Below are 26,680 nucleotides of genomic sequence, written 5' to 3'. Positions count from 1 at the left end.
AATGTGAACCTTTATGAATTAATAAATGAACAGAGTAATCAAATAATGTACATGCAAAAAAATGAATATTGTTTTTGTAAAATCTAATATGCTTTTGCATCCACAGCATAGTTTTTTAAATTTTATAAGAACCCTGTATAACAGTATATGTATTTAACTCTGAACAAATATATATTACACATATCAGAGAATGTTACCCTTCACTTTTATAAAGTAATTTTTGTATTTCTATTTTTTCTATACTATATATAATCTATATATATTTTTCGATGTAGGTTTTTTTTTTACCTCTACAGGTCAAGAATTAAAAATGTGTGTGTATATATATATATATATATATATATATATATATATATATATATATATATATATATATATATATATATATATATATATAATACATTTTTGATTTTGGTATTTTAATTATTCATTTAGTTTGTTTAAAAAAAGGCCAGCAATTAAAACGTGTCCAAGAATTCCCTCCTGTCACCTTTAATAATATATATACTTTATATTTTATACTTTTTATATCTGTGGTATCATAACCAAAATGTTGAAAACACTTGCTGCATATTTAGCAATTAATAATACTAATTTTACTTAATATTTTTCATCAATTATGTCTCCATAATTGCATAACTTGCTGAGGGAAAGTTTAAGCTTTTAAAATAATCATCAGTTTTAGTCATTAAATGCCAGTTTTTACTAAAAAACATCCACCTTGTCATTTAGCTTTTACTGTATTGAGATAATAATTCAGGTGTAGCTGATCAATTTTAAGAGAAACAGGTGTATTTTTGAGTAGAGTGTAAACAAACTCCTTTGTTCAGGTGGATCCAGGTGTGAGTCCTCCTCCAGTCCAGGTGGAGGTGCTGGTTCTACAGCTGTGGAGAAGAGTGAAGAAGAAGATCCCAGTCCGCAGTGTCTTATTCAACAACAGGAGCTGATCTGCTGAAGGTATAGAACCCATTTTTATTTCTTTATTCTTGCAGCAATCAGTGAAGAAATGCTCTATTTTTGAGATATAACATGTTAAATATTGTTGCTGCCATGCCTGTTTTTAAACGTGACATCAATTAAATATGGTGATTATTCTGTACATTGTGCTCCTATACATACAAAAAATGTAAGCTGCAGTTTTGTAGATACAAGGTTTTTATATGGCAGTGATCTAAATGTGCTAGCTAATTTTTGGTGATAATGTCTCTGGGTAAGTTTAGGTGTGGATGATTTTTTGAAGTGGTAGTGTTAAAGCTGAGAAAATGCAAAAATGTAGGAAGTAGACTGTAAGACTGTAAGACTGTAAGTAAAAACATTGATTATATCATTTAAATTGGATCAGCACCAGAAAGCTGAAATTCACTACAAAAGCAGGAGCACCAGTGAGTTTTCCCCTGTTGTGTTTACGTGGATCTCTGTGGAAACGTCCACCCAAAGTGTAATTAAGGTGCGCGGCAGTGGACAAATAGCTATTTTATTAAACGTCCCCATAAAAGAGAAAATTACCCCAGAACCCTCTGAGAAACGAATCACGTCTGGATAGGGCTCTAGTCTCTAAAAACATTCAGACAGCCTGTACCTGATTTACTTAATATTATATTTTTTTCATTATATTATTTTTTAATAGTTTTGTATTTTTAATTTGTATTTTAATTTGTTGCTTTTTTATTTGTATTTATTGTTATAGATTTTTGTTGTACTGTGTATGTTAGTTAATATAAATTTTTACTGTCTTTTTTATCTTAATTTCTTATCAATTAACCTCAAGTTTTGTTTTTAAAACGATTAAATTTATTTAATAAGGGTGGCCCTCAATGTACCTCACAGGCAAAATAAAGGTTGATTGATTGATTTAAAAATTGGAAGGAAATTTTATCATCAACATGTGGGTGACATTAGCCAACCCTTACTTTCACAGCGTGCATTATTTTTTAAATATTAGGAAATCTGATCGATTTTTAAAAATTTGGATATGATTTCAATAATTGTTGATAATTATCAAGTTGTAAAGTATCCTTGTCATAAAAAAGTAAAACTATGTATACCTTGATTTAGTACTATTAGTCTGTTCTTGATAATGTATAGTAAGGAGAGAATATACACAAAAAAAACAAACAAAAAAAGCTAAATTAACAGGAGATATTTTTTATATATGTTTTTTTTATTAACATAAGTGTTGATTTTCAATCAGAACCCGTTAGAAATCTAGGCCTATCTGGTTTTAGTCTGGTTTACATTACACAATCGATCCTTATAGCAATGAATGAATAGTTCAGTGCAGTAAAATTCTCCAAGCTGTCATCAATCATTATTTTTATTTGGTCTTCCCACAGGTTTTGGCAAAGCCTTGAGATCCTCCTGTTTGTCCCCAAGAACGCTGAAGTCACCGGCCCTGCATGGAAGTAGTATGTCTGGTGTGAAGGGGGGCTTTTTCAGGTATCACTAGCCTCTATTTCATGTCTTTTTTTTAGGTGAAAATGGTGATAAAATGTACTTTTTTGTGAGAAAACCAAGTGCAAACCGATTGATGTCTCTAGGTTTTCTCCAGAAAACATACTTGCATGTTGCATTTAGTGCTGCAGTACCTTTTGGTTCATCTCATGTATATATTTTAAATTTAAATTAAAATTGAGACCAGCACAGCACAGTCTAAATGTGTTTTTTTGCATCAAAGACCAGTTTGTTCAGGACTAGAAAAGAGGGAATGACAGTAATTTAGCCACAAAGTGGAACAATACATAACAGGACAACTGGTTCAGTGGATCCAGAGATCGCCAACTTTCTGTAGAGTCAATTATTACAGACTACAAACTGCAACAAAATGAAAATTAAATTTTAATTATTGCATACGATATGATACGGCACACCCCTAACTGAGATATTAAAAAATACAAGAATTTGATCAGATTTGTAACAGAAGTCAATGATCTAGAATGCCATGATACTAATAATAATGCACTCCAATATCTCCATATATCCAGGATTAAAGTAAAATAAATGATACTGAACAGATATAATCTGTCTCTAGTAGATATAAATTGGAAAATGAGAACAGTGTGAATTTTTCTTTTGAAAAAAGTAAAACCCTGACGTGATAATTAGGGGTGGGTGATATGGCACAATATTTCGAATCAGATTTTTTTGCTTAATGTGGCTCAGATCAGATTTTTAATGGCTGCGTTAACGTGCCAAATTAGTCAAATCAGATTTGAGTCACTTCCATATGTGGTCCTAAATCCGATATGTATCCGATCTACGGACATGCGGCATGAATGGGAACGTCAAATTAAGCAGAATTCATGCATCATTTTGCTTTTAGGCATTAGCATTAGCGATATGTGCTTCTCTCTCGTACCCACACTGTATCTCTTGGTGCAGCTGTGCAGCTATAGCTGCAAAAAAACAGCAAAAGCAAACCACCTGTCCTTTTTTCACCTCCTGGAGCTGAGCATGAACTTCAGAGCAGCTGTTTACTCTCCACTCCAGCAAAAGATGCTCCACATATGAGCTGCTAACTCATCCATTTCCCTTTATAAAGCTACGAGTCTCTCCTCTCTCTAATATGAGGGTTTTGTTGTTGGTGAAGAAGGAGGCGTTTATACAGGTATCAATGTGCAGCATGTGAGACGATTCAGGAACAGATTCTGTGTTCACATTACACACAGATACAGATCACTTACATTTACAGTGAATGTGAACCGACAAGATAGACAAATCTGATCTGAGAAAAAAAAATCAGATTTGAGCAACGTGGCGTGTTGTGAATGTGAACGTAGCCTTGTTGATGCATTTAATATTGAATTTTATTTTTTTTTTTCTTCTCCAGAATGTAATGACCTCCTGTTACATATCCTCTACTACGGCACCTAGTGACCTTTTTCTCTACAACCTCAATCTACTTCAACAGACACCTCAAGAAAGATAGCACAATGTTGTCATTAGACCAGATCAAATGTGAGGATGACGTTTCTACAAGCTTCACTCAGACGATAGATATGTCTGCTGCTGTACACAGTACTATTTCCTGCACACAAACACAAAACAGCACAGAAGAAGAAAGATGTTTTCAGTGTTTAGATTGTGGAAAGAGTTTTAGTCAACCGGGTGTTTTCCAGAGACACCAGCGCATCCTTTGCGGGGAGCAACTGTGTACAGAATGTGGGAAGAGTTTTAAAGACTTCAGTACCCTCAAAAAGCACCAGCTAATTCACGCAGAAATAAAACCGTTTCCGTGCCTAGAGTGTGGAATGAGCTTTAGTGACAGTAGCAACCTCAAAAAACACCAGCGCATTCACACTGGAGAGAAACCTCATCGCTGCTCAGAGTGTGGAATGAGTTTCAGAAAGAGAAGTGGCCTGAAAATACACCAGCGCATTCACACTGGAGAGAAACCGTATCACTGCACTGAGTGCGGGATGAGCTTTAGTATCACTAGTAACCTCAAAAAACACCAGCGTGTTCACACTGGAGAGAAACCGTTTCAGTGCTCCGAGTGTGGGAGGAGTTTTAGAAATAGCAGTGCCTTCAAAGCTCACCAGCGCATTCACACTGGAGAGAAACCGTATCAGTGCCCAGAGTGTGGACAGAGCTTTAGAGACGGTGGTGGCCTTAAAAAACACCGGCGCATTCACACTGGAGAGAAACCGTATTACTGCTCAGAATGCGGCATGAGTTTCAGAGAGAGTAGTACCCTCAAAACTCACCAGCGCATTCACACTGGAGAGAAACCGTATCTGTGTTCAGAATGTGGATTAAATTGTAGAGCTCTCAGCCAACTTCTGACACACCGGCGCATTCACACTGGAGAGAAACCGTATCAGTGCTTAGAGTGCGGGAAGAATTTTAGAGACTATAGTGCCTTTAAAAAGCACCAGCGTGTGCACTCAGGCCCAAAATCGAATGATTAATCAAAATCAATGCTTAATATTAAAATGTTTGTTTGTTCAGAAAGTGTTTTATATTCTTAAACATTGTTAATTATATTTAAAGTAGACAAAAGTCATTGCAAATTACTAATTATTTAATTATTATTAGTGTTGTTGGTCTATATGGGTTTAATAAAGTGTGTTTAATGATTGTGCAGTGTATCGCCTATTGCTATTTTTTTGTGTGTGTTTTTGCACTTTGGTTATAAGCTCAATATAAAAAAAGTTTGTTTGTTTAGAAATTATTTTCCATTCTTAAATTATGTTAAATTATATTAGATTATAGAGGAAATTCCTTCAGATATCATTCTTGTATACTAATTTACAGATGTATATACCTGTGGATCATTGTTCGTACTGTTTGTGTTTTAATCTTTGGGAGATCTGATCTTAATAAACATTTCACTTAAATAATATGTCTATGCTTCTTCAGTGTTGCAATGTTAATTAACATCATTCTAAACAAATTTCACTTATTTAAGCAGCCCAAATTTTTTTAAACGCTCTACTCACTAAAATAATGTGGTAATGTTTAAATATAATTTGATGTAATTTAGTGAATAGAAGTTTAAGTGTATCTGTTGGAGGGAACATATTTCATGTGGCGTTCCACAAGGGTCAATCCTTGGCCCCATTTTATTTTCTTCAACTTGATTCACCTTTTTAGCACATCTTACACAGCTTTATCTCTATGTAAAGAAGAATGATTTCAGTAGGTTAGAGTGCCTCAATGATTGTATTCAATAATTAAAGTTTGGATGATTTTTGGTCTTGGTCAGAACAATTTGTGTATTATAGGTTTGAAACTAAAGAACACTTAAAAAAGTAAAATAAAATAAAAAAAAAGAAAGAAAACAAAAAAAAAACTAGAATAGCAGTTCCTGCTAACTGGTGCTCTTATGCTACCATTTAACAACAGAGCAACAAAATGATAAATACAGAGCATTAAAATCATGAAGATGTTTTGAAGTGACTTCCTATTTCAAAGACAACAGAAGTTGTTCATTTGTTCAGAGTTTGTTTGTAGTTCTAACATACTTAGGTGTTTTTTTACTCACTTTTTTATCTCCCACAACGTTATTCCGTCTTCAAGCGACTTTTAGGACAGCCAATTGCTATTTTGCTTTCACAAATATCATATGTAATATTCTTCCAGTTTAGGTCCTCCTGCTCTCCAGATGGGGGCAGTAATTCTACAGCTGTAGTTCTCTTTAAACAACAGAGAAGAATATTCTGCAGCGTCTAACTAGGATCTGATCTGCTGCAGGTAAAGAACTTTACTATACTTTTACTCACTGTTTACTCTCACTTTACTCCTAACATTTATTGAAATGTGGGGAGGAATGCTGTGTTCTGAAAATGTAGAGGACAAATCCCTGTTGCAACAGTGGAAGAAGAAGCTGCTAAAAGACATTTATATACCAAGTGCCCAGTCAGAATTATTATTATTATTATTATTATAGATAAGCATTGACAACTTTAACTGGCCACAGAACACAACTTTCAATTCTCAACTGCTATGTTATAGACGGATACTATATTTAAAAAGCCCTAAAATGCAGCCAATAATATGAGACACAGCTCTGGAAAAAATTAAGAGTTCACTTCAGTTTCTGAATCAGTTTCTCTGATTTTGCTATTTATAGGTTTATGTTTGAGTAAAATGAACATTGTTGTTTTATTCTATAAACTACAGACAACATTTCTCCCAAATTACAAATAAAAATATTCTCATTTAGAGCATTTATTTACAGAAAATGAGAAATGACTAAAATAACAAAAAAAAAGATGCAGAACTTTCAGACCTCAAATAATGCAAAGAAAACAACAAGTTCATATTCATAAAGTTTTAAGAGTTCAGAAATAATCAATATTTGGTGGAATAATCCTGGTTTTTAATAACAGTTTTTTTTTAAGGCATCTTGGCATCATGTTCTCCTCCTCCACCAGTCTTACACACTGCTTTTGGATAACTTTATGCTGCAAAAATTCAAGCAGTTCAGTTTGGTTTAATGGTAATATCAAAGAAACTCATAATTTTTACGTGTTTTAATTTTTTCCAGAGCTGTATAGAGAATGCAGAATGTATAGCAAGACCAGGTTGTCGCACCATGAAAATTGTACAAAAATGGTTTTGATTAACGTGTTTTTTACACTTGCCAGAGAGGCAAATCTCTAATTTCATTATTTTTTTATCAGTCTTTTATTTTTAAAAAGTACATACATATGTGTTCTCTGAGATAGGCCTAGTTTTATTTAAGGCTATTCATTTAAAATGTTTTATCAAATACACATTATTTTTATATAGTTATCTAGTATAGTGCCTTCTTTGATTATAACAAACAGCTTGTTCAGTTTGAGTGCTTAAAAAATTATATTTTTCCTTATTGTGTTAAATTTAAAGGTAGTTTCCTCCAGAATGGAAGAAATACCTCCCCTACTATCAGTATCCAGATTTTACTCTATATAAATACCACCACCATTCACCAGAGCGTTCACACCGGAGAGAAATCACATCAGTGCTCAGATTGTGGATTAAGTTTCAAAATACACAGTCAACTCCGAATTCACCAGACCGTTCACACTGGGGAGAAACCGTATCGATGCTCGGAGTGCGGGATGACTTTCGCTCATCTGAGTAACTTCGTAGCGCACCAGCGCATTCACACTGAGAAACCGCATCAGTGCGCGGTGTGTAAGAGGAGGTACAGGTACTCTCACAAATGCCACTGGGCGTCAAAACCTGCGAAAATATGACATTATCGACTAATCGTTCAAGAAATGGACATGACCTCAATCATTTTCATAATTCACAACCTCCATCCACACATCAAAACAGTAAAAAAGTAGTACCTTCATGTGATAATTAAGAATGGGTAATTTGGCACCATATTTCAAGAAATAATATCGTTCACCATATTAACAAATGTTGGTGATTTTATCGTGTACGACACGATATGGTGCACCATTAGTTGGAGAACAGCTGATTTTCGTAGTTGATATGTTTCCATTTTGATAATCAATCCTGGCCAGATGTTTAAAGAGTAAATAAACCTCCTGATTTTATGACTCAATCCTCAGCTCAAATTGGAAAAATGCTAAAAAAAAAAAAAAAAAGAGAAGATGAGAGTAGTTTGGGAGGGGCACTGTGTGATGTATGGGTTTAGGGGCGGGGTAGAGGTGAAAGCTGATTGGACTGAGCAGTGTACCTCTGATAGCGATGAGACGCAGATGGTTGGATGTCAGCAGGGGGGGGGGGGGCGGGATTATTGATTGATTGATTGATTGATTAATTTGCATATTGTGAGTGTCAGAGCAAGAAGTTCACAGACCCATCATCCTGGCCTATAGCACAGCTGAACCTGAGAGGAAGCTGCTGAGGCAGAAATTACCACACTAAAAGTGTTTTTAAAGGTTAGGAAATGTTTATAATAATTTTAAGCAGGAATAGTATGTTTTATTACTTCAAATGAAGTATGAACTGTATCTGTGGTTGAACGAAAGTGGACTGGTCCAATCACAGTTTTTCTCTAATCTTTTGCATGGTCATGTGTGTGCTGTTTTTAAATAGCTAAAAAGCCTGAAGGTTCTGCTGGAATGGAAATAAGAAATTATACACAAAATAATCCTGCAGTGGACTGGAACCCTGTCTAGTCCAACTTTTTCAGCCAGTTCCAATTTTGTTTTATTTAATGTGAAAATGTGTCTCATTGTATTGTTGTAAAAAATATATATATTTATTTTTTGACTTGTGTATGTGTAGAAATAATACAACTTTATAAAAACAATTACGTGACTGTACAACATATATAATTTATTATTTATATATTTATTTATTATAAACAAATAAAAAAAGAGATTAATAAAATGAAATAAAATGTAAGAAATATAAAAAATAAGGCTTCCACTTTTATTTGATTGTATATAAATATTTCACATAATTTCAGAAATGTAGTATTTTCTCTGTAATGAAGAGTGTAAACATCCACATTTAACAGGATGAACTTATATTTACTGACTGTTTGCAGCAGCTGTGATTGGCTGGGCAGTTTTAAAGGAGCTGAAAATAAGCGTTGTGATTGGCTCAGTTTATCAGAAGTCAACATCCCATTAAAAGGGATCTGATGTCCCATTTCCCCAATTACTGCAGCTCCTTCTCTTCATTCCTCATCCTCCCCTCCTCCACCCCTTTACCTTCTTACAGGATAGGAAAGGAGGATTATGTAAGAAGGAGGAGCTGTCAGATACACAAGTGTCAACAAAACATTCCCCATTTTTTAAATTTGGGTAAAAAATTTAAAAAATTTTGTAAAAAATTGTAAAAAAAAATATGTAATTTTTTCGTACTGAAATAGGCCACTTGTTTTGTTCAAGTATTTTTATTTTATTTAAAAGAAGAATAAGAAAATAAGACCTTTTTTGGAAGGGTGGATAATAAAAATAATAATAATAATAATAATAATAATAATAATAATAATAATAATAGCAAGATCAAAGACGTCCACTGTATGAAAACCGTAAGATATATCTTATCTTATAAGCTTCTCCGCCAAAAGATTATTTTATCAGTTTTGTTCAGCAATTTTTAAATTCATTTTGTATTGCAGCTCCTACTAACATTACTGTTGTTTAAACAGAATGCTGGAGAAGTAGGAGAGGAGGAGTAGAAAAGAAGGAGGAGAAAAGGAGGATTAGGTAAGGAGGAGGAGTATGTAAAGAGAAGGAGGAGTAGAAAAGGTGGAGAGGAGTAGGTAAGGAGGAGAGGAGGATTAAATAAGTAGAAGTAAAGGAGTAGGTAAGGAAGAGGAGGAGTAAGTAAGAAGAAGGAGGAGTAGAAAAGGTGGAGAGGAGTATGAAAGGAGGATTAAATAAGGAGAAGTGAAGGAGTAGAATTAGGCTGGGAGGAACAGGAAAAAAGGAGATGAGGATTAGGTAAAAATGGGAGTAGGAGTAGGGAAAGAGAATAGATGGATTAGCTAAGGAGGAGTAGGTAAGGAAGGGAAGGAGGAGGAGGAAATGATAAGTTAGAGAGAACAATAAGGTAAGGAGAGGAGTAGGAAAGGAAGAGGGGGATTAGGACAGGAGGAGTAGGAAAGGAAGAGGAGAGGAGGATTAGGAAAGAAAGAGGAGGAAAGGATTTGGACAAGGGAGTAGGAAAGCAGGAGGAGGTAGGAGTAGGAAAGGAAGAGGAGGATTAGGACAGGAGGAGTAGGAAAGCAGGAGGAAAGGAGGAGTAGGAAAGGAAGAGGAGGAGAGGAGGATTAGGACAGGAGGAGGAGTAGGAAAGCAGGAGGAGGGAGGAGTAGGAAAGGAAGAGGAGGAGAGGAGAATTAGGTAAGGAGGAGTAGGAAAGCAGGAGGAGAGGAGGATTAGGAAAGAAAGAGGAGGAAAGGATTTGGACAAGGGAGTAGGAAAGCAGGAGGAGGTAGGAGTATAAAAGGAATAGGAGGAGTAGGAAAGGAGGAGTAGGAAAGCAGGAGGAAAGGAGGAGTAGGAAAGGAAGAGGAGGATTAGGACAGGAGGAGTAGGAAAGCAGGAGGAGAGGAGGAGTAGAAAAAGGAAGAGGAGGATTAGTACAGGAGGAGTAGGAAAGCAGGAGGAAAGGAGGAGTAGGAAAGGAAGAGGAGGAGAGGAGGATTAGGACAGGAGGAGGAGTAGGAAAGCAGGAGGAGGGAGGGGTAGGAAAGGAAGAGGAGGAGAGGAGAATTAGCTAAGGAGGAGTAGGTAAGGAAGGGAAGGAGGAGGAGGAAATGATAAGTTAGAGAGAACAATAAGGTAAGGAGAGGAGTAGGAAAGGAAGAGGGGGATTAGGACAGGAGGAGTAGGAAAGGAAGAGGAGAGGAGGATTAGGAAAGAAAGAGGAGGAAAGGATTTGGACAAGGGAGTAGGAAAGCAGGAGGAGGTAGGAGTAGGAAAGGAAGAGGAGGATTAGGACAGGAGGAGTAGGAAAGCAGGAGGAAAGGAGGAGTAGGAAAGGAAGAGGAGGAGAGGAGGATTAGGACAGGAGGAGGAGTAGGAAAGCAGGAGGAGGGAGGAGTAGGAAAGGAAGAGGAGGAGAGGAGAATTAGGTAAGGAGGAGTAGGAAAGCAGGAGGAGAGGAGGATTAGGAAAGAAAGAGGAGGAAAGGATTTGGACAAGGGAGTAGGAAAGCAGGAGGAGGTAGGAGTAGAAAAGGAATAGGAGGAGTAGGAAAGGAGGAGTAGGAAAGCAGGAGGAAAGGAGGAGTAGGAAAGGAAGAGGAGGATTAGGACAGGAGGAGTAGGAAAGCAGGAGGAGAGGAGGAGTAGAAAAAGGAAGAGGAGGATTAGTACAGGAGGAGTAGGAAAGCAGGAGGAAAGGAGGAGTAGGAAAGGAAGAGGAGGAGAGGAGGATTAGGACAGGAGGAGGAGTAGGAAAGCAGGAGGAGGGAGGGGTAGGAAAGGAAGAGGAGGAGAGGAGAATTAGCTAAGGAGGAGTAGGAAAGCAGGAGGAAAGGAGGAGTAGGAAAGGAAGAGGAGGAGAGGAGGATTAGGACAGGAGTAGGAAAGCAGGAGGAGGGAGGAGTAGGAAAGGGAGAGGAGGAGTAGGAAAGGAAGAGGAGGAGAGGAGGATTAGGACAGGAGGAGGAGTAGGAAAGCAGGAGGAGGGAGGAGTAGGAAAGGAAGAGGAGGAGTAGGAAAGGAAGAGGAGGAGAGGAGAATTAGGTAAGGAGGAGTAGGAAAGCAGGAGGAGAGGAGGATTAGGACATGAGGAGGAGTAGGAAAGCAGGAGGAGAGGAGAATTAGGTAAGGAGGAGTAGGAAAGCAGGAGGAGAGGAGGATTAGAACATGAGGAGGAGTAGGAAAGGAGGAGGATGAGTAAGTAGAAGGAGAGTAGTAGGTAAGGAAGAGAAGGAGTAGGTAAGGACGATTACGTAAGGATGAGAGGAGGAGGTGCATTAGGTAAGGAGGAGTAGGTGAAGAGAAGGAAGAAATAAGGAGTATGAGAGGAGAAATAGAAGAGGAGGAGGAGTAGAAGAGGAAGGAATACCTAGGGAGGAAAGGAGGATTATGTAAAGAGGAGAGGAGGAATAGGTGATGATGAGGAGGAGAAGGTAAGTAAGAAGAGGAGTAGGTAAAGATACTGGACGCAGCCACAGAGAACAGTTGTAGTAATACTCCTCCAGTCCAGGTGGGGGCAGCAGTTCTGCAGCTGTAATTCTGTACAGATAATAAATAAAACAGAGAAGAAGATCATCTGTATCGTTATAGAGAAACAGGATCTGATCTGCTGCAGGTAAAGAACTCTACTACACTTTTACTCACTGTTTACTCTCACTTTACTCCTCACTCTCTCTCTCTCTGATGGAGGAGAAACACTGTAAATATAAACAGTAAGATGTGAATAATTATATATTATATATGAGCAGATATCAGTCTTTATTCAGACAGATCTGAGGAGATTAATGCTGCAGTGTTTATACTGATACTGATGATCTGGTTTGGTTGGAGATTAGAATATCATTGAAAGGTTTATTTCATGCATTTATTCATTTTATTGTTGATTATTATGGTTTACAGCCAATAAAAACCCAAAAACCAGTGATGGTTTGGAGAGACATGTCATCCTACTGGTGTTGATGTACTGTGTTTCATGTACTGAAATGTTTAATAAATGTTTAATATCTCAGTAATATGTGATAATGGTGATATTGGTCTATATTGTGTTTATTTGTGTGTTTGTTGTTTACATATATAACAGTGAACAGCATTTATTCAGTCATGCTAAATGACCAATCAGTGCTTCAATAACTGTGATTCCATAAACAAACTGTAGAATTCTGCAGTAGGAGAAGAATAAACTATATATTTCCACCAAACTATGATTAATAAAAAGGGTATGAATGCTTCGTTATGCTTATATATTATGTCAGTGACATTTAATTGTATAAAAATGACATTATTGTTTATCGCAGTCATATCTTTGACAATATATCATCCACAAAATATTGTTATGGTGACAGGCCTAATAATACACCTTAAAATGTAATCAGTACTGTAACATACCAGAAAAAATATATAAGATCCATTACGTCAATGTAATCTCTTTTATTGTTTTTACTTTAGTGATTGCTTTCATTTTGGTACTAATTACGCTAAGTTTGTTTTACACTGCAGTTCTGTTACTCTGTACTTTAGTGGAGTATATGCTACCGCCACCATGCTTAACAGTTTGAACAGTAAGTGTTCTTTAGGATGAAAGGCTTTTTTTTTCACTCCTCAAAATGTACTATTTTTTTTAATTCTATGTGGTTTGTAACACAACCAGCACACTATAAAATCAAATAAACTCAAATTACTTAGTGTTTTTTTTTTTTACATAAAAACAGGTAGCAGAACAAAGACTCAAACACAAAACATAAAAAGCAAGGAAACACACTCTCAAAAGTTTCTCAGGGGAAGTCTGTGAAAAATATTTCTCACTTCTACTATTTAGTGATAAAACTCCTGCATTTGGACCGCAATTGTAAAAACATAAGGGTCAGTGAGTTTTTAGGCTTTTTTCTTGGTCACATGACATCATCACAGCGTTCAGTAGCTCCTCCATTTCCACTCGCTGTTGTGTTTTTAACATGGATCTCTGTGGAAACCGTGGCGTGCCCAAAGTGTAATTACGGTGCGCAGCAGTGGACAAATATCTATTTTATTGAAGGCGAGGAGACGAAACTCAGAGATGTGCGTCCGGACGGGACTAAAATTACTGGAGGAGCACGGAGTTCAGAGAAAAACAGTAGATAATTCAGCCTGTAATTTTCTCAGAGGACGTCTGAGAAAAACACCTACATGATCGTTCTGGATGAGAATAAAATCACAGAGGATAAAAACCCCGTCCTCCTCAGGTCAAAACTGCTTAAAGATTATGGAAAAAAGATTCAGGAGTACTGATATATTAGTAAAATTAAAGTAATAAAGATGATTAGTTAGAAGATAAAGAGGAATTGCAGCCTAACTAAAGAGAGCAAGGTAACATAGAAATGATAGCAAACTGAATCTTGAGTTTCTGCTTTATATCTTTGATATCTGACAGAATTACGTTTTCTTTTTCTTTCTCCTCCAGGATGGACTGATTCCCTGATCTCCTGATCTTCTGTTCACAATTTGCTCTCAGAATCTCTGAATCTCCACAAACCCAAGAAATATCACAGGATCTGTTCACAATGTCAGAATCAGGAGAGATTAAATGTGAGAGCTTGGAGTGTAACATATCCAGTTCTTCAAAAACATCTTCAGATCTTTTCCATACGAATGAATCTCTAGGACAAACCCAAGAAAACTCCTGCTCAGTTTGTGGGAAGAGTTTTACAGCTCCGAGTTATCTCCAGAAACATCAGCGAATTCATACCGGAGAGAAACCCCATTACTGCTCAGAGTGCGGGATGAGTTTTAGACTAAAGATTCACCTTCGAAAACATCAGCAAATTCATACTGGAGAGAAACCGTATCAGTGCCCAGAGTGTGGGATGAGTTTTCGAGCCATTGGCACCTTCCAAACCCACCAGCGAATTCACACCGGAGAGAAACCGTTTCAGTGCGCAGAGTGTGGGCAAAGCTTTAGAGATGGCAGTACCCTCAAAAGACACCAGCTAATTCATACTGGAGAGAAACCGCATCAGTGCTCAGAGTGCGGACAGAGTTTTAGAGAGAGTAGCACTCTCAAAACACACCAGCGAATTCACACTGGAGAGAAACCCTATCCCTGCTTAGAATGCGGGAAGAGTTTCGGAGTACAGAGTAATCTCCAAACGCACCAGCGAATTCACACTGGAGAGAAACCGTTTCGCTGCCCGGAGTGTGGACAGAGTTTTAGAGTCAAGGCTCAACTTCAAAAACACCATCAAATTCATACTGGAGAGAAACCGTATCACTGCTCGGACTGTGGGATGAGTTTTCGAGCGATTGGCACCTACCAAAAGCACCAGCGAATTCATACCGGAGAGAAACCGTATCGCTGCTCAGAGTGCGGACAGAATTTTAAAGAGAACGACGCCCTCAAAAGACACCAGCTAATTCACACTGGAGAAAGACCATGTCAGTGCTCAGAGTGTGGGAAAAACTTCAGAGACAGTATCGCCCTTAAGATGCATCAGAGAATTCATACTGGAGAAAAGCTCCATCAGTGCTCAGAATGTGGGCAGAGTTTTAAAGAGAGTGGTGCTCTCAAAACGCACAAGCGAATTCATACCGGAGAGAAACCGTTTCAGTGCACAGAGTGCGGGAAAAACTTCAAAGAGAAGGGAACCCTCAAGATACACCATAGAATTCATACTGGAGAGAAGCCGTTTCAGTGCTCGGACTGCGGGAAGAACTTCAGAGAAAAGGGAACTCTTACGATACATCAGCGAATTCATACCGGAGAGAAACCGTATCAGTGCTCAGAGTGTGGAAAGAGTTTCAGAGTACAGGGTGATTTCAGGAAACACCAGAAAATTCACACTGGAGAGAAACTGGATTCATGTTAAGAGTGTTGGATTAAAAAAAGCATTAAATAGGAAAATAAAAGCTTAATCATGCAAAACAGCTCGTTGCACCAATGCACAGTGGGGGGAAATCCCATGGTGTATTATTGTGAATATAATGTAAAGTATTGAACATATTGTGTGGAAATGTGTTAAATGTTTTTTGTCTAGTTCAAACATGAAATCAGCTTATCTCAATACAGGAAGAGATAAAAGATGAGAAAGTGGAGACCTCTGGAGAACTTTGGGTTGGAGTTCGGACACTTTCAACTAGTCGTAGTCCTATCAGGAGAGTCAAGAAGAAGAGATAACCCAGTTAAAGGAGAACTCTGGTGTGAAATGGACTTTGGGTGTATTTATTAAAACGTGATAAAAAGTACTTAAATTTGTTGATTAGCTCTCCTCCGCTCTCCTGCAGCTTTCTGACATCCAGTATATTGTGCTCTTTACCCAAACAGGCTTTAGAATGAGTGATGCATTGTTTTTTCCACCGTTATTCAGCTCAAAGTAGTTTCACAACTGACATTTAAAAAACACAGTTTACATCCCATAGCGTAGGTAAATCTCCGGGCGCAGTAAATTTAAGTTACAATAAATCAACCATCGAGCACGAGAACGAATAGTTAAATATTTTGAGCGATGTTTATGCCATTTGTTGTTGGTTCTTTGCATTCTAATATCAGCAGTAACCAGTTATTTTATATATTTTCAGCAACAGTTGGAATTCATGCATTTCCAATCAATTAATTTTGCAATAAACTTTTTTTCTTGTCCTCGACGGTTGACTTATTGTAACTTAAACTTAAGATGTTGGTGCACTGAGATTTACCTACGCTATGGGATGTAAACAGTGGTTTACTGTGCACTTTTTATTAGGGGTGTGACGAGATCTCGCGAGATTAAAACGTGACGATATTTCTCGTCAAGCTTAAACCTGTCTCACGGGAAAAAAACAGTTTAGTGTGGACCTTTTTACAGGGATCTGGCAACCCAGTAGTGATAGCAGCGAGTGTGGTGGCTGAGCAGTGAGAGCAGCTCTCAGCAGAAGAGGAAAATTCAGGTATTTGTATAGAAGATGCTTCTGCTACTTTTAAGTTGTATGTCTGGCTGCATTTTGGCTCCAGTGGAAACAATAAACGGTAACAGAGTGACCAACAAGACACAAACCATATATAAATACTGTAAGTAAATCCTACACGTGACTGTTTCATAGACAGCTGTACTAATCCCTTAGCTCTGTACTGTATTTAAAAACATGTTCTGTCTCTGTTTCACTTCAAGCATAGTCTTAATATGACTGGTTGTGGTTTGCACTTATTGTTTACACTATATAAGACCTAGAAAAGTTTGATTTTTATTTTTCATTCTTATTTCTATTTCTATTTCTTATAGAATCAGTGTGTGAGAGAAACCAGTCGATAGTTTTTTTTCAAATAAAACTCAAGTTTTCAAGCTATTTTTCATTTTTTTAATGTTTTCTTTAAAATTTTATTTTAAAATCTCTTCTCGTTCTCGTGAACCCAATATCGTGTCTCGTCTCGTGATATTAGTGTCTCGTCACACCCCTACTTTTTAAGTTATTAATGCCTTGTTTTAAATATCAGGACTCTCCGGATTCTACCAGTGAAGTGTGGAGCTACTTTGAGCTGATAATAATAACGGTGTAAAAAGTGATTTATCTGCAGGGTAAAATATGCCCCATATCACTCATTCTATTCTAAAGCCTGTTTGGGTAAAGAGCAGAAAATACTGGAGGTCAGAAAACTGCAGGAGAGCGGAGGAGAGATACTCAACTAAGATAACAACTTTTATCATGTTTTAAAACACAGAAGTTCTCCTTTTAATAGGAGGAAATTCCAGGATATTAATAGGATGTTAGATTGGAAATGGGAGGAGCTTCAGAAAACACTAAAAAAAACAAGGTCCCAGAGACTTTCTGTAATGCCCATCTCTTTATCTCTTTTAGGCATGCACAGAGAATGTATTTTTTCAAAATGTTAGATTTGTGGATCTAGACAAAATACTGTACTTTACTAATATAATATTAAACAAAACCAGATTTGTTGATTTTGCATCCTTTCCTATCTTTTGGCTGCTTAGGTGCGTCACTTTTACAAAAGCAAACATTGTTTTCTGCCTCCAAAGATCAAAGACTAAATGTACAGAATACATTGTAACATATTAACTTCAATATGGATTGAATTTAGCAGACGCTTTTATCCAAATTGACTTAAAACAAATGATGTACATTATCAATAGAGGACATAGAAATTCAAGGCAAAACATCATGTTAAAAAATACTTATTATTAAGATTTATTAAGGCACATGAACGAAATCCTTATGCGTGGGAATGAGATAGTTAAGTCGTAGTCAGAGAATAATAAAGCATGCTTTTTTTTGTAAATTAAATCCAATGAAGAAACTGAATGTTACATCAAAGCCTCTTTAATCCAATTATTATCTTTAGTAAAAAAATGAAGAGTGGTTTCTTTTTATTTTTAGAAGAGATGGAAAGTGGAGTTCTAATTGGACACTGCGGAGCCCCTAAGGTGACATTATGTAAAAAATAAAAAAAGAAAGTGTGGGAACGAGATTATTAAGGCGTGGGAACAAGATCATAAAGGTGTGGGAACGAGATAAATAAGGTTTGGGAATAAGATACTAATGCATGGGAATGAGATAATCAAGGTGTAGGAACAATATACTAATGCGTGGGAACGAGATAATTAAGGTGTGGGAATTAGATACTAATGTGTGGGAACGGGATACAAATGTGTGGGAACGTGATAACTAAGCTATGAGAATAAGATACTAATGCAAGGGAATGAGATAATTAAGGTGTGGGAACGAGAAAATTAAGGCGTGGGAACGTGATAATTAAGCAGTGGGAACGAGATAGTAATGCATGGGAACAAGTTAACTAAGGCTTGGGAACGAGATACTAATAAGAGAGAGTACTGGTTTCTTTTTATTTTACTCTATGAATGAATTATGGTGATATTTTATTATTTAATTCTCATACTAAAAGCTGATTGGTTCAGACGCAGACAGCATACAGACCTGTTTACCTTCTTTACGCATCATATTCTACAGAACCCTTGAGAGCTGAGAGCTTTATCAACTGTGAAACTGAAGGACCTTCTGGCCAGGACACAATGGCTTTAATTTAATTAACTTGTTCCTACGCCTTAATAAGTTGTGACCACGCCTTAATGATCTCATTCCCACGCATTAGTATCTCATTCCCACGCATTAGTATCTTGTTCCCACGCCTTAGGATCTCGTTCCTTAATAAGGCGTAGCCACGCATTATCTTTTTTTTTTTTTTTTTTACTTGATGTCACCTTAGGGGCTCAGTAGGGATTGTTTATTAGGATTTAGTCCTGTGCTTCATGTTCTTTTCCAGTAGGGGGCAGTAATGCACCAATAATCAGAGTACCGGCCGTCAGAAATCCCACAGAAGAAGCTGAAGATCTGAGTCCGCAGTGTTTTATAGAGAAACAGGTATGATCTGCTGCAGGTAAAGAACTCTACTACACTTTTACTCACTGTTTACTGTTTAGATATAGAATTTGTGAATTATTTGAGTTTATACAGTAGCTGTATTTATCCAGACTGATCTGTGAAGAGTAACGCTATTATGCTAAATCTGTTAATCTGTTATATTGAGTAAATGTACCTGTTTAACCCATAAATTGGTCTTGATCTTGGTTCTGCCTAAGGTTTCTTTCTGTTCATTTAAAGGAGTTTTTCCACATTAATCAGCATCTCTGTGGTGCTGCTCATGAGAGGCATGGAACTGTTTTAATTGAATTTAATTCATTGGGTACCCATTACTTTACATTGATTAAGCATAAAAGACATCAAAGGAAAATAAAGAGAAACTGAAACAAATTATATCTCAGTTCAGTATGAAGTTTAATAAAAATTACCCGGTGAAATTGTCCCAATCTCGCACAAGTGAAAGCCAAGGTCTTCCCCTCTCACATTATGAAAAAATAGAATACATTTAATAGATAAAATATTTTTGTATAGTGTAACAAAATAAATGATGCAGTAAAATTTCTCCAAATTTGCACTTTTAAATAACCACTGCTAGACTGCTGTTGTGATATTATGTCAAATAAAATTATGAAATTCATGAAAATACCTAGCAAATTTGTAAAAATAAAGTAATTCAGTGAACTTTCCCCAAACTTGTAATAATAAAAGCCAGTGGCTGCCCCTCTCTCACACTGATGCTGAATTGTTGTGGTATTTCGAGAAAGTTATGTAGAATATATAGAAAATAATTTTATTCTATAAACTAGAGACAATATTTCTCCCAAATTCCAAATAAAAATATTCTCATTTAGAGCATTTATTTACAGAAAATGAGAAATGAGTGAAATAACAAAAAAGATGCAGAACTTTCAGACCTCAAATAATGCAAAGAAAACAAGTTCATATTCATAAAGTTTTAAGAGTTCAGAAATAATCAATATTTGGTGGAATAACCCTGGTTTTTAATCACAGTTTTCGTGGGTGCGCGCTCCGAGAGAGGGTGCTTTTCCTGGTAGGGGTGCAGATTTAGGCACTACTATGATGGTGAATTTAGAACCCCTGCCAGGAAAAGCACCCTCTCTCGGGAGAGGCTGTAAGGGACATTTCTTTTTCCTTATTCCTTACAATTCAGCGTAGCTTAGAACAGCTTCTCTGGTATTTGCATTTTCTATGTAAAGTTAAAGTCAAGAAGACGTGGGCGGGCTCCCGAGAGGGGGTGCTTTTCCTGGCAGGGGTGCTGAATTCGGCATAACACCAGCTTACCTGCGAGAACAGTGATGAGAGCAATGAATTCCAACAACAACAATCAATGTTATTTATGCTCTGCTGTTTTTGTCATATCGCAAAAATGGCATTAAATATTATGATATTATTTTAGGGCCATATCGCCCACCCCTAGTAGACAGTTCCAGTGTGACATTTCTGCGTTGACGAAGAGTTTAAATATATTGATTAAAGTATGCCGGGGAAATTTGTTGAGACTTGTATTGAATTTTATTTATTTCTTCTCTAGAATGGAACAACCTCCTCAAGTCTTCTTTTGCTCCTAGTATCTAAATCTCTAAAGAGTGCCACAGATTTACTTTCTCAAATATCTTGGCAAACACCAACAAGAAGGATATCTCACAATGCAGAAATCAAAGGAGATAAAACTTGAGGATCTTGTGGTTGCAGGATCTAATACTCAAAAAAATACTCAGAAAAAGAAAGTTCACTGCTGCTCAGAGTGTGGAAATAGTTTTCCTGGGCCTCATCATCTCAGACAACACAAGCGAATTCACACCGGAGAGAAACCGTATTACTGCTCTGATTGTGGGAAGAGTTTTACACAAAGGGGTAATCTCCAAAGACACCAACGCATTCACACTGGAGAGAAACCGTATCAGTGCTCAGACTGTGGTAAAAGTTTTAGAGGACAGAGTGTTCTCCATAAACATCGGCGCGTTCACACTGGAGAGAAACCGTATCAGTGTTCAGAATGTGGAATTAATTTCCGAGAACTGTCTCATCTCCAAACACACCAGCGCGTTCACACTGGAGAGAAACCGTATCACTGTTCAGAGTGCGGGAAAAGTTTTAGAGAGATTGGTACCCTTCAGAAACACCATCGTATTCACACCGGAGAGAAACCGTATTTTTGTTCAGACTGCGGAAAAAGTTTTAATCAGCAGAGTAATCTCCAAACACACCAACGCATTCACACTGGAGAAAAACCGTATCAGTGCTCTGAATGTGGATCGAGTTTTGTGACACAGTATATGCTCCAAACACACCAGCGTATTCATACCGGAGAGAAACCGTATCACTGCTCAGTGTGCGGTATGAGTTTTAGGGAGAGCGGTACCCTCCAAACACACCAACGTATTCATACTGGAGAGAAACCGTATCAGTGCTCAGAGTGTGGAAAGAGTTTTAATCACAGAGGCAATCTTAGAAAACACCAGCGTGTTCACACTGGAGAGAAACCGTTTCAATGCTTGGATTGTGGGAGGAGTTTTAGTCATAAAGGTAATCTCCAAGATCACCAGCGCATTCACACTGGAGAGAAACCGTATCAATGCTCAGAGTGTGGAAAAAGTTTTCGACGTTCAAATTTTAAGAAGCACGAATGCCTTAAAAGCGAAGTAGAAACTAGTGCAAGTCTACCTGTAGCCTCTTTAATCTCTAATCTGATTCACTCATCAGGTTCATGAACAGTTCCTATTGTGCAAACAGGACCACAACTAAAGCTACTAAGGCTACGTTCATATTATTAGCTACTTTGCTCAAATCTGATGTTTTGCTCAGATGGAATTCGTCTATCTTGTCGGTTCACATTTACAAATGTAGATAATCTGTATCTGTGTGTCACGTGAACAAATCTGTCCCTGAAATGGCTTACTTCGGGCGCGCGTTTCCACAGAGATCCATGTAAATACAACAGTGAGTGGAAATGGAGGAGCTACTGAACCTAATGTCATGTGACCATGAAAGCCTAAAAACTCACTGGTCCTCCTGATTTTTCAATTGCAATCCGGAAGCAGGAGTTTTAAGTTCTTTACCACATATAAAATGTTTTAACACATTAACTGTTATTATCATTAGGGGGTATGTTTAATAAAATTGGATTTATACTTAACGGGTCATGTCTTGAATTTATTTTGACTGTCATTTGCATTGATTATTTAGGAAAACCTGAGAAAAATATAATTTGGCCCCATGGTTTTAAACACATAAGGAACAAAAGATCTGTAGCATCCAATACTGATGCTTTGTCCAATACTAAGCTTTGTCCTTTTCACAAGGATTTTTCCAGATTGTCTGAACTTTTCATGTGAATTAGTTGCTAATTACTTCTATTGCAAATGCTGTTATTAGTACTGTGTACATAACCAGCCTTATGTGGCAAATGTCTCATTTTCAACAAAAAAATATATGCTCTATATTCAGTTGTAAATAAAATATGGATCTATGTTTTTTTTTTTCAATCATTGTATTCTGCTTTTATTTACATTTTACACAATATCTGATTTTTTGCAGGTTGGGTTGTAAATAAGTGGTTTCCTGATTATCTAAACAGGTTACACATTATCTAGAAGAATCAGTAGTTCGAGATAAAACATTCTTTAATTTATTTAAAAAAAACTTACTTAGACTCAGTAACAACACTTCTTGAGAAATAATAGAAAAAATACAAACAAGTTGTCTTGTGAAATATTATCATAAAATACAAATTTCACTGTATTTTTTGTGGTTATTATAATAGTTTTCTTTTTCTTATCATGTATGACTTTAAATGTAAAATAACAGAAATGCACAAAATCATTGAGAGAAGATTACACTTGTACAAACTGCATAATTTACAGCTCTGGAAAAAATGAAGAGACCATATGTAATATAACAATAATTTTGCTATTTATAGGTATATGTCTGAGTAAAATAAGCATTCTATATGAATGAATATTCCATAAACTACAGACAACATTTCTCCCAAATTCCAAATAAAAATATTGTCATTTAGAGCATTTATTTACAGAAAATGAGAAATGGCTGAAATAACAAAAAAGATGCAGAACTTTCAGACCTCAAATAATGCAAAGAAAACAAGTTCATATTCATAAAGTTTTAAGAGTTCAGAAATAATCAATATTTGGTGGAATAACCCTGGTTGGTTTTTAATCACAGTTTTTTTTTTTTCATGCATCTTGGCATCATGTTCTCCTCCTCCACCAGTCTTACACACTGCTTTTGGATAACTTTATGCTGCTTTACTCCTGGTGCAAAAATTCAAGCAGTTCAGTTTGGTGGTTTGATGGTTTGTGATCATCCATCTTCCTCTTGATTATATTCCAGAGGTTTTTAATTTGGTAAAATCTAATAAACTCATTATTTTTAAGTGGTTCCCTACAATTTTTTAGAGCTGTAATTATGACCTGATTTTTGAGTGTAAAAAATCTAATGGGAGAAAACAGTTCATACAGAAGAATAAAAGATGATCCAACATACGAGGCTGAAGTTGGTTTGATATTCGCAGCTCCAGATTCGTTTGGCTCGATATTCGCAGCCTCGTATTCCCCGGCTGAAGTTGGTTTGATATTCGCAGCTGCCGCTTCACTGAACCACCGTGAACTAAAGGGAGCGTTCACAAACACCCGCTGTTTATATTAAACACCTCACAGATCAACACTGAAGGAGATAGAATGAAGAAAAGCAGTACATCTGTTTATTAACAATGTAAATATACAATATATTATTAAATATAATTTTGTATATTGTAAAATATTTATTTTAATTACTGAATTTATAATTATATATTACAATAAATAATTAAATATATATTTAATAAAATTATATTTTAAAAGCCATTGCGCTCAAAAAATATGAGGCAGATGTTCAAGTGTGATTTTGAAGAACTTTTTCATGTTGGGCCAGAACAAATACACATGATCTGAAGAGTACTAGTCTTCTACTTTAAGAAAAACCTGGAATTAGCCTGGCCCAAGCTGATTTTATACTTTAAAATGAACTGGCAACATGGCATACCAATCCATAATGCACAATTTTTTTATGTAAAGCTGATGTTCTAGTGTGATTTTGAAGGACTTTTTCATCTTGGGCCAGGCCAAATACACATGATCTGAAGAGTAGTAGTCTTCTACTTTAAGAAAAAGCTGGAAATAGCCTGGCCCAAGCTGATTTTATACTTTAAAATGAACTGGCAACATGGAATACCGATCCATAAAGCACAATTTTTTTATGTAAAGCTGATGTTCTAGTGTGATTTTGAAGGACTTTTTCATCTTGGGCCAGACCAAATACACATGATCTGAAGAGTACTAGTCTTCTACTTTAAGAAAAAGCTGGAAATAGCCTGGCCCAAGCTGATTTTATACTTTAAAATGAACTGGCAACATGGAATACCGATCCATAAAGCACAATTTTTTTATGTAAAGCTGATGTTCTAGTGTGATTTTGAAGGACTTTTTCATCTTGGGCCAGACCAAATACACATGATCTGAAGAGTACTAGTCTTCTACTTTAAGAAAAACCTGGAAATAGCCTGGCCCAAGCTGATTTTATACTTTAAAATTAACTGGCAACATGGCATACCGATCCATAAGGCAGAAAAAAGTTTAATTTAAAGCTGATGTTCTAGTGTGATTTTGAAGGACTTTTTAATCTTGGGCCAGAACAAATACACATGATCTGAAGAGAACTAGTCTTCTACTTTAAGGAAAACCTGGAATTAGCCTGGCCCGAGCTGATTTTATACTTTAAAATTAACTGGCAACATAGCATACCGATCCATAATGCACAATTTTTTTTATGTAAAGCTGATGTTCCAGTGTGATTTTGAAGGACTTTTTCATATTGGGCCAGACCAAATACACATGATCTAAAGAGTACTAGTCTTCTACTTTAGGGAAAGCCTGGAATTAGCCTGGCCCAAGCTGATTTTATACTTTAAAATTAACTGGCAACATGGCATACCGATCCATAAGGCACAAAAAAGTTTAATTTAAAGCTGATGTTCTAGTGTGATTTTGAAGGACTTTTTAATCTTGGGCCAGACCAAATACACATGATCTGAAGAGTACTAGTCTTCTACTTTAAGTAAAACCTGGAATTAGCCTGGCCCAAGCTGATTTTATATTTTAAAATGAACTGGCAACATGTAATAACGATCCATAATGCACAAAGAAATTGAATATAAAGCTGATGTTCTAGTGTGATTTTGAAGGACTTTTTAATCTTGGGCCAGAACAAATACACATGATCTGAAGAGAACTAGTCTTCTACTTTAAGGAACACCTGGAAATAGCCTGGCCCGAGCTGATTTTATACTTTAAAATGAACTGGCAATATGGAATACCGATCCATAATGCACAATTTTTCTTTATGTAAAGCTGATGTTTCAGTGTGATTTTGAAGGGCTTTTTCTTCTTGGGCCAGACCAAATACACATGATCTGAAGAGTACTAGTCTTCTACTTTAAGAGAAACCTGGAATTAGCCTGTACCAAGCTGATTTTATACTTTAAAATTAACTGGCAACATGGAATACCGATCTATAATGCACAATTGTTTTTATGTAAAGCTGATGTTCTAGTGTGATTTTGAAGGACTTTTTAATCTTGGGCCAGACCAAATACACATGATCTGAAGAGTACTAGTCTTCTTCTTTAAGAAAAACCTGGAATTAGCCTGGCCCGAGCTGATTTTATACTTTAAAATGAACTGGCAACATAGCATACCGATCCATAATGCACAATTTCTTTTATGTAAAGCTGATGTTCCAGTGTGATTTTGAAGGACTTTTTCATATTGGGCCAGACCAAATACACATGATCTAAAGAGTACTAGCCTTCTACTTTAAGGAAAACCTGGAATTAGCCTGGCCCAAGCTGATTTTATACTTTAAAATGAACTGGCAACATGGCCTACCGATCCATAATGCACAAAAAAAGTACTAGCCTTCTACTTTAAGGAAAACCTGGAATTAGCCTGGCCCAAGCTGATTTTATACTTTAAAATGAACTGGCTACATGGTATAACGAGCCATAATGCACAATTTTTTTTTTATGTAAAGCTGATGTTCTAGTGTGATTTTGAAGGACTTTTTCCATCTTGGGCCAGACCAAATAGACATGATCTAAAGAGTACTAGTCTTCTACTGTAAGAGAAACCTGGAATTAGCCTGTACCAAGCTGATTTTATACTTTAAACTTAACTGGCAACATGGAATACCGATACCCATTTTAAAGTATAAAATCAGCTTGGGCCAGGCTATTTCCAGGTTTTCCTTAAAGTAGAAGACTACTACTCTTCAGATCATGTGTATTTGGCCTGGCCCAAGATGAAAAAGTCCTTAAAAATCACACTGGAACATCAGCTTTACATAAAAAATTGTGCATTATGGATCGGTATTCCATGTTGCCAGTTCATTTTAAAGTATAAAATCAGCTTGGGCCAGGCTATTTCCAGGTTTTCCTTAAAGAAGAAGACTAGTACTCTTCAGATCATGTGTATTTGGTCTGGCCCAAGATTAAAAAGTCCTTCAAAATCACACTAGAACATCAGCTTTATATTCAATTTTTTTGTGCATTATGGATCGGTAGGCCATGTTGCCAGTTCATTTTAAAGTACAAAATCAGCTTGGGCCAGGCTAATTCCAGGCTTTCCTTAAAGTAGAAGACTAGTACTCTTCAGATCATGTGTATTTGGTCTGGCCCAAGATTAAAAAGTCCTTCAAAATCAC

The 26,680-nt window shown here is 36.6% G+C and overlaps 2 protein-coding genes across 10 annotated transcripts in view; both read left to right on the top strand.

The window, feature by feature from the left end:
• LOC111188166 (zinc finger protein 729) overlaps positions 1-26,680 on the top strand; it is a 102,147-nt gene that overhangs the window by 58,868 nt on the left and 16,599 nt on the right. The window contains exon 1 of one of the 9 annotated variants that reach the window (XM_049473198.1): positions 6,174-6,192. The exons of 7 other annotated variants lie outside the window; for them this stretch is intronic. The gene's annotated coding sequence lies outside the window, so the exon portion shown is untranslated. Of the gene's footprint in view, positions 1-6,173; positions 6,193-12,131; positions 12,180-26,680 lie in introns of those variants that run through there. One more of the 9 variants, XM_049473194.1, reaches the window with a different exon arrangement.
• On the top strand, positions 835-16,674 carry LOC125780485 (gastrula zinc finger protein XlCGF26.1-like). The gene is made up of 4 exons (XM_049473210.1): positions 835-957; positions 2,334-2,436; positions 3,827-4,877; positions 14,359-16,674. The coding sequence occupies exons 3-4, from the start codon at positions 3,930-3,932 to the stop codon at positions 15,400-15,402; spliced, it is 1,992 nt and encodes a 663-aa protein (XP_049329167.1). The 5' UTR covers positions 835-957; positions 2,334-2,436; positions 3,827-3,929; the 3' UTR covers positions 15,403-16,674.

This window comes from Astyanax mexicanus, unplaced genomic scaffold (assembly GCF_023375975.1).
Source record: "Astyanax mexicanus isolate ESR-SI-001 unplaced genomic scaffold, AstMex3_surface scaffold_34, whole genome shotgun sequence".
NCBI lineage: Eukaryota > Metazoa > Chordata > Actinopteri > Characiformes > Acestrorhamphidae > Astyanax > Astyanax mexicanus.
The sequence above is the reverse complement of the archived record's forward strand: the minus strand, read 5'-3'. Positions and strand labels throughout refer to the sequence as shown.

What these genes read in the sequence shown, in the direction of transcription:
- LOC125780485 (XM_049473210.1), top strand. Translation starts at nt 3,930, where the DNA reads ATGTTGTCATTAGACCAGATCAAATGTGAGGATGACGTTTCTACAAGC. An exon ending in CCTTTAAAAAGCACCAGCGT is followed by an intron (nt 4,878 to 14,358) that starts GTGCACTCAGGC and finishes CGAAAACATCAG; the next exon opens with CAAATTCATACTGGAGAGAA.